Source organism: Gekko japonicus, unplaced genomic scaffold, assembly GCF_001447785.1.
Source record: "Gekko japonicus isolate JY-2015 unplaced genomic scaffold, Gekko_japonicus_V1.1 scaffold76, whole genome shotgun sequence".
NCBI classification, from domain to species: domain Eukaryota; kingdom Metazoa; phylum Chordata; class Lepidosauria; order Squamata; family Gekkonidae; genus Gekko; species Gekko japonicus.
Genome location: NW_015166420.1, coordinates 1,234,896 through 1,242,799, shown reverse-complemented (window position 1 = coordinate 1,242,799; position 7,904 = coordinate 1,234,896). Strand labels below are relative to the sequence as shown.

Sequence of the window (7,904 nt, the reverse complement as noted above, 5' to 3'; positions counted from 1 at the left end):
CCCGTCTGTTTGTCTAAAAATCTAATAAATAGATTATAATAAAAATATTGCAACAGCACAGCCATTTGATGCAATAATTCAGAGCAAGAGGTGTCAGTTATCAGACACTGTTAAATAAACAAAATATTGCAAGACTGCCAATGTTTTAAGCATGTTTTTATTTTATGTAAAAAAAACCCCACCCCTTTATGTTTGTGGCCTTTATAAAGTTTATATCTCCGCTCCCTGGCATTACATTTTATGACACACACATGGCCCGGCCCAACAAGGTCTCATTTATGTCAGATCCGGCCCTCGTAACAAAAGAGTTCGACACCCCTGCTCTAGGGAGCAACAGTGAAGGTCTTTAAAGTGTTGCTGGAGTCGAACTTTGTTCTGTCAGCTACCCACAACTCTGACTTCTGGCTTTGCAGGATCAGTGTTCTGCCCTCAGCCAGAGAGAGAAGCCCGAAAGAGCAAGCCAGTTACCATCCCTCTCTCCAAAGAATGTACGTTATATAAAAAAGATTTGTTTATTACTTCTTGAAGATGGCGGCTAATTAGCTCAGTAAATGTACAAACGATGTTGCAACCAACCATCAACCAACCATTATAATATGAAAACTTCACAGAAAAAGTAGCTAATCAGCTCAGCAGCAATTATACGCATCCGCTTGCCAGTAATTAAACCTTGAAGGGCTGCTGTCCAATGGTTGAACATTAACAACGTGATACGTGCTTTAAAATTTACAAAAAGTTTTATGCCAACTTTTGTGAAGTTTTTCTCCTGTTATCTGAAGACGCGTTTTGGCTTGTGATAAAGGCTGCAGCCGAAACGAGGGACTTTGGGTGGCTTTTCCCGTTGCCAAGTTTGCCGGGTCTCTCGCTGCAGAGTTGCACAGCGGAGCCGAGATTGTCGGACTTCAAGGCTAGATATATAATTGCTGCGGAGCTGCGTTTTCTATGAAGTTTTCATATTATACGGTTGGTTGATGGTTGGCTGCAACATTGCTTGTATATTTACTGAGCTGATTAGCTGCCATTTTCAAGAAGTAATAAACAAGCCTTTTTTAAATATAACATACATTTATTGAACGGTGCAACAAGATTTATCTGATGTTTGGCAAAACCTTTTTACACAGTGGTGTATTTAGCTCTTACACTGTGTTTCCCGTCTGTTTCAGTTTGCCTTTCTCCAAAGAGGCAAAAGTAGATTTTCCTCAGCCATCTATCACACAGGTTTCAGGATGCACTAGCCAGAAAAGGTATGCCCCCATTTATTACTCACACAGTGATCTGGTCTTCTGGTGCCCCTCCGACAAAGAGGTCAGTGTCGAGGTTCAGCCCGTCGGTACCACTGGGGCTCTCCCCGTTCACGTGCGGCTCCCCGTCAACGGACAGCATGCCATTTCGTCGGTTCCGGTTCACCACGAGTTGGTGCCACCTGCCGGGCTCAATGGGCACTCTGCTAGTAATCACACCAGTCCCGGAACCGGTGTTGAACCTGGATGGAAGAGAGAGTGGTAAAAAAAGAGAGAATGTTGACGGTTCTATTGAAATGCACAAAAAACAAGCAAAGCTCATTGGTGGTAGTGGTTTTTTCAAGGTTAAAGTTACTCGTGTTGCTTCTCTGTGTCCATTTCTGCCAATGTTTACAACATCCTAGGAAGCTGGAATTAGACTGCTCGGTCTCCAAGCCAGAAGTATTACCCCCCCCCATCCCCGTCTTGGGAATGCTCCTTCCCAAGAACAGCCACACCGCTCCTGATCATCAAGGCCACACAGTCGGAAGCACAGTAAAATCTAAGGCAGGGATGAAGCAGTCTCCGGAAGACACATGGCTAAATCCTTCTCTCCATGGTCTGACGCCTGGCCTTTCCCCATCTCAATGTTGTCCAGAGACTGACATCCCTCTTAAAAAAAGAAAGACCTCTGAGGATCAAACTGCCACTATGTTGGGGAAAACAGAGCCTTATTCCGAGATTCTTGACTGTTGCAAGCGGAGGTAAAAGAGAGCTTCGAGCTTAATAAGCATGAGAGGAAACAAAGGCACGGGCTGTTCAGTTTCTTCTGAGGGACTTGAGGATGTTCAGTCTGGACGAAGTTGGGGGGGGGACGACGACACACGAAGCTGTTCCTGTTGGCTGCCGAGGACAGGACTCAAAATAATGGGTTTAAATTACAGGTGGAAAGACACCAGCTGGATATTAGGAAAACTTTTGGTTGGCTAGGGAGGTGGTGAGCTCCCCCTCATGGGTGGTCTTCAAGTAGCGGCTGGATGAACGCTCGTCTGGGATGCTTTAGGCTGACTCTGCATTGAGCAGGGGGTTGGACTAGATGGACTAGAAGAGGAAGAAGAGATTGGATTTAAACCCCGCCCTTCACTACCTGAAGGAGTCTCAGAGAGGCTTACAACCTCCTTTCCCTTCCCCTCTCCACAACAGACACCCTGTGAGGTAGGTGGGACTGAGAGAGCTCTTTCCAGGACTGCCCTTGAGAGAACAGCTCTGAGAGAACTTGTGATTGACCCAGGGTCACACCAGCAGCTGCATGTGGAGGAGTGGGGAATGAAAACCGGTTCTCCCAGATTAGAGTCTGCACTCCGAACTACTACACCAAACTGGCTCTCTGTTGTTTTGCCAGCATATACTTTGCTCTTATTCTGAAACATTTCTCCTTGCAAACCACTCCAGAGAACTCTTTTGAAAGGAAATATGGGATCAAAATGTTTTAAATAAATAAAATCAATAAATAGCTGACTATTCAGTTCCTTACAGTCCCGCGTTGTACCTCTGGGGCACATGTACAAGTTAGTTACATGTTGTCTTTGTGGGAAAAGCAGGGAAATCTGTTGGTCACTGCCTGAATTTTGTTGGCTTTGCCTTGGAAGCAAAAGACATGACTGGGAATTGATTAATGCAGAGTTCAGAGTATGACAATAATGACCAAATCGCAGACCCATCAGTGAGATGGGAAATTACACTCAGAAGAAATAGCTATACAACATTGGCAACCTTTGTTCAATTCTGGAACAAAATCAATCCTTTAGAGAGCTTTGAACAAGAGGTGTTAATGTTGGTGCGAACTTAATTGTGAGTGCACACTGTATAGTTTTTGTAATTTTCTAATAACCAAACAAAAAGACCTGCAATACACCACGCTAATTAGCAAGCACAACAGTTTGCTGTACAAATTAGCGGAAATGTCCCTCAGCATCAGATCCGCTGATGGATTCTGGGACCAACTGACCATCAGAGGAAAGAGAAGCTCGTGGACAAATCTCCTGAGCCCCGGCAGCTGTTTCTCCCACGACTGACCTTCCTACGGGCCAAGAAGCCAACAGCGACGCTCACCTGAGCTCCACAAAGCCGTTCACCAGAGCCAGGGAGATGAAATCCTTGCCGCGGTTCTGTCCGTTGTACAAGAGCAGCCCGCTGAGGTCGGAGGCCCGGAACTCCATGGCGATGCGCACCGTGTGGTAGGCCTTCATCATTTTGAAGGCCAAGTAAGATTTCCCACCAAAACTAGGGATGAAGTATCGGATGGCTGTTGAGGATGGGGCAGAGAGGCAAATATTCACAATGAGAAGAGACATTTAAAAAAATGGGGGCAGGGGTGGAGAAAGGGAGCAAGGAAAGAGAAAACGCTCATACGAGATGTAGCCCCTTCCTATAAAACTGAGAGTTTTCAGAAGAAGGAGGAGATTGGATTTATACCCCGCTCTTCACTCGGAGTCTCAGAGGGGCTTACAAACTCCTTTCCCTTCCCCTCCCCACAACAGACAACCCATGAGGTAGGTGGGGCCGAGAGAGCTCTTTCCAGAACTGTCCTTGAGATGACAGCTCTGCCAGAATGATGGCTTGCCCAAGGTCATCCAGCAGGTGCAAGTGGAGGAGTGGGGAATCAAACTCCCACTTAACCTCTACGCCAAACTGGCTCTCAATGAGCTGTAGCTTATCATGGACAAATCTGTAAACACGGGGGTCCCCAACCGTTTTGAACCTGAGGGTACCTCTGGTTTCTGACACAGCATGGTGGGGCGCATCCACAAAATGGCTGCCCCAAATGTTTGCTACAGGAGCCAGCCACAAATGGCTCCCACAACTTATCTTCAGTTACACAGTACTGTGGTGGCAGCTGTTCCCAAAGCAACCTTAAAAAAAAATCTGCACAGCCAATCAAATCTTCAATGGCCAATCAGAAGCCTTCCTAGGCAAAAGCTCCACCCGGCCCTGCCCACTGTCTAAAACCACTTGGTGGGCACCAGAAAAGGTATCAGGTACCACGTTGGGGACCCAAGCAAGGCTCCCTCTAAGCTGTTGGGAGTCTTGGAAGCAAAAATTCTACTTCGTAAGTTACTGGCATTAAAGTGAGCGAGTGAATTGGCTACTGCATACATTTGCTCTGGAGCCCTCCTTCCTGAGCTGAGACAAAAATGTGTGAGCTGGAGGCTAAAAAACTGTGAGCTAGCTCACACTACCTCAGCTTAGAGGGAACACTGGACCCAAGAGGGAAGCCCTCGACCCCCGGGAGATTCCGCTTCCTTTATCATGTTGTGGCATAAGCTGTTTCTGAAACAGCTGTCTTGCAGGCAAAATAACCATTTGATCTTTCGAAAACTGAGCCAGAAGGTTCCTGTCCTCTCCTGTTTGCCCATCTGTTTACAAACGGTCATGGTGTCGCACTGCACAGGCAAAGGCCCCTCCTAGCACAAAGTGCCTGCTTCAATTGCGCCTGCGACGTTCATCCAATAACGGGACATTTTCAGCTCCGGCAGGCAATGTTCCCTCTAAGCTCTGGAGTCTTGTGAGCAAAAATTCTACTTTGTGAGCTACTGGCATTAAGCTGAGTTAGTATGAGCTAGCCCACAGTTTTTTAGCCTCTGGCTCACACATTTTTGTCCTCGCTCAGGATGGAGGGCTCCAGAGCAGACTAATTTATGCAGTAGCCCAATCGCTCACTCACAACTTTAGAGGGAACACTGCTGGCAAGCACTTACATTTTTCGCAAACCGCTCCCCCCTTCCCAGCTGGGCAACTGCAGGTGAAGTCCTGGCCGTCGTCCTCGCAGGAGCCGCCATGCAGGCAAGGGTGAGAGTCGCAAGGCCGGGCCGGCTTCTTCGTGGGGGACGGGCGCGTGGGCTTCTTCCTGGCAGTTGTGGCTGGCATGGTGAAGACCGGTCTCCTGGTGGTGGCTGCCCCGGGGGGTTTACTGGTGGGCCTCCCTGGGTAGAGCGCCTGGGGGGCTGCAGTGGTGGTGAACCGGCGGGTGGTGGCAGCGGGCAGGGCCATGGTGGTGGCTGTTGTGGTAGTGGTGGTGGTGGTGAACAGCTGGGGGATCCAGTCTAGGAGAAACGAAAAAGGGAGTTTCCGGCGGCTGGATTGCAACTGTGGAACTCCTGACCACTGGAGGCACACCCAAAGTAGCGCCATTCCAGGAGGTATGGGACAGGCATTCAAGGCAAGGCACTCTTGGTGAGTTACTTTAACCTTGACAAGGTAAAGGAAGGAAACCTACAATTCTCTCATGCTGTCTTTGATTTTTTTTGGGGGGGTGCTTAATGCATACTGGGAATAGTGATGCTGTTGGGGCAGTGGGAGGTTTGCAGGTCTGAACCTGCAGACATCTGAGTTTGAAACTTCCTGGACCACTAATAACCTGACCACTAATAACTCCAAACACCCTCTATCTGTGAACATCGTCACAGCCAAAAACTGTGTGCTTCCAGCTTACGTGACAGATCCTTCTTGCAAACTAAGCGCAGGGGAACAAGTAGATTCAGGTCCAGCAGCAATTTGGAGACCAACAAGGTTTTCATGCTAGCTGTTAGAGTTGTTCAGCAAATGGTCTGTGGGCTGGGACTGGCCCACACAGGGCTCTTAAACGGCCCACGAGCAACTGATTATCTTTACTGCCAGATGACAGAGGCTGTGCATTATGTCCCTGCATACTGTCCCAGTGCTAATGCGTAACAGGCAGTGGAAGTGGAAAGGCGGGGGACAGGGAGATACTGTGGGGAAATACTATAAGAGTGTTAATGTTTTAAGCATGTTTGTATTTTGAGTAAAAAAAATTGCATCGTTAATTGAATTTGACTGTGTCCTTTATGAAGTTTATATCTACGGTACCTGGCATTACATTTTATGATACACATGGCTGGCCTGACAAACTGACATTTTTATGTCAGATCTGGCCTTCGTAACAAACGAGTTTGACACCTCTGCATAAGCGTTCAAGATTCAAAGGGAGCGCTGACTCTCAAAATCTTATCTACTCTGAAAATCTTGCCGGTCTCCCAAGGTGCTTCTGGATTCAAATCCAGCTGTTCTACCGCAGAACAATGTGGCGACCCTGCAAAACTAAGCACAGGAGGGTTAACTAGGAATCCCTAGTTAAATCTGGTCAAAAATTGATTTTGGGAAAGAGCTTTCTCTGCCAGAGACCCAACAGAGCCCAAGGAAGCAATACCAGACTAGATGGACTGATGGCTCATCTCAGTGTTCGGCAGCTTCACAAGACAGCCATCAAATGTGACAGGGGAACAGGCTCGGTGGGGTGCTATCCATCTGAGACCCAGCCGGAAGTCAAAAATTTGGGGAACACTGGTATAGAGTGAATAACTAGATTCGAATCCAGCAGCACCTTAAAAACCAACAAGATTTCGCCCTGATTTGGATAGGCCCAGGCAAGCCCGGTCTCGTCAGATCTCGGAAGCGAAGCAGGGTCAACTCTGGCAAGTACCTGGATGGGAGACCCCCAAGGAATACCAGCAGTCGGGAGGTGGGGGCAGGCTTTATCCAGCCACCTTATTCAGCCTCCAGGCCCCCAGTAGGGGTCAGTCAGCAGAGGTCGCCACGACTTCCAGGTGCACGCACACCCACAAACATTCATGCACATACGAAAAATACAAAAAACAAAAACACACCCACACCCACCCACCCATATTTCCAGTGTCTCAGCTCTGGAGGGTCCAAGCTCCCTTTGTTAGATACCCCAAAAACCCCGTTGGTCTCCGAATTGCTCCTGGATTCGAATCTCACTGATCTACTGCAGACCAAGAGGGTGACACCGCTGACACCATTTTCAGTGATGCACAGCGTGCTTCCCTCAACCTGTCCGAAACAAATGGGGGTAGCGGCAAAGTCCTGAGAAAGCAGAACCTCCCCAGACCACTCCTCGATGGAACGGAAACTTGCCTTGCTTACAAATGGAAACATCACTGTCTCTTCATAAGCGCTCTCGAGCTCGGGAAGGAGGGAAGGGAAAATGCCGCAAAGGAGAGGTTTTTGAAAGGCTCCAGACTGGCTGGGAGCCAGGCAGAGTCCTCCTTTGATGGGCAGAAGAAAACAAGAAAAGGGGGAAAAAGTACAGCCGAGGCAGAATGGGGGAAGAAGGAAGAAGCACATGAGGGAAGGCGCACCGAAGTCCATGAATCGGATGTTCTCCTGCTGCGGCTTTTTCACTAAGATGGTCTTCTTCTTGGAGGCTTTGATCTGCTTCAGAAGGGCCCTCTGGATGTCGGCGGCTGTGTAGGAGGTGGCTGCAAAAGGGAGGGAGGGAGGAATGGTGAGAATGAGGCTGCGGAAGCTCAGAACTGTCTTCCCGCTTTTCACGCCCTCCCCGAGAATCAACCCCTTTCATCCCCCATCTCATACAGGGGCGGGAAAGAACAACAATTGCAAATCCAAGACGAACCCCGTTCCACCTGCGGTCCTTTCTTCTGCCATGCCTGCTACATTTTGAAGAATAAAAGACCTACCTGGAGAGGAAGGGCTGGTTTTTATTAAGAAAATGGGAGAGGGGGGTAAGAGGGCCTTAGGGGCTTGCATCTTGTAGGAACCTGGGGGCTTGCAGCGGGCCTTTTTTGCAATCAGCGTTTTCGCCCTGTCTGGGCCTCACCAGCTGATTCAATGGCACGGATAGGC

General features: G+C 48.6%; 1 protein-coding gene across 1 annotated transcript in view; it reads right to left on the bottom strand.

Annotated features, from left to right (window-relative positions):
* The window catches only part of AGRN (agrin), a 377,914-nt gene that overhangs the window by 31,469 nt on the left and 338,541 nt on the right, over positions 1 to 7,904 (bottom strand). Inside the window, exons 23-26 of the mRNA XM_015411659.1 lie at positions 7,400 to 7,519; positions 4,979 to 5,323; positions 3,333 to 3,525; positions 1,268 to 1,483 (exon numbers count right to left, since the gene is read on the bottom strand). Coding sequence (XP_015267145.1) covers positions 1,268 to 1,483; positions 3,333 to 3,525; positions 4,979 to 5,323; positions 7,400 to 7,519 — 874 coding nt within the window. The remainder of the gene's footprint in view (positions 1 to 1,267; positions 1,484 to 3,332; positions 3,526 to 4,978; positions 5,324 to 7,399; positions 7,520 to 7,904) is intronic.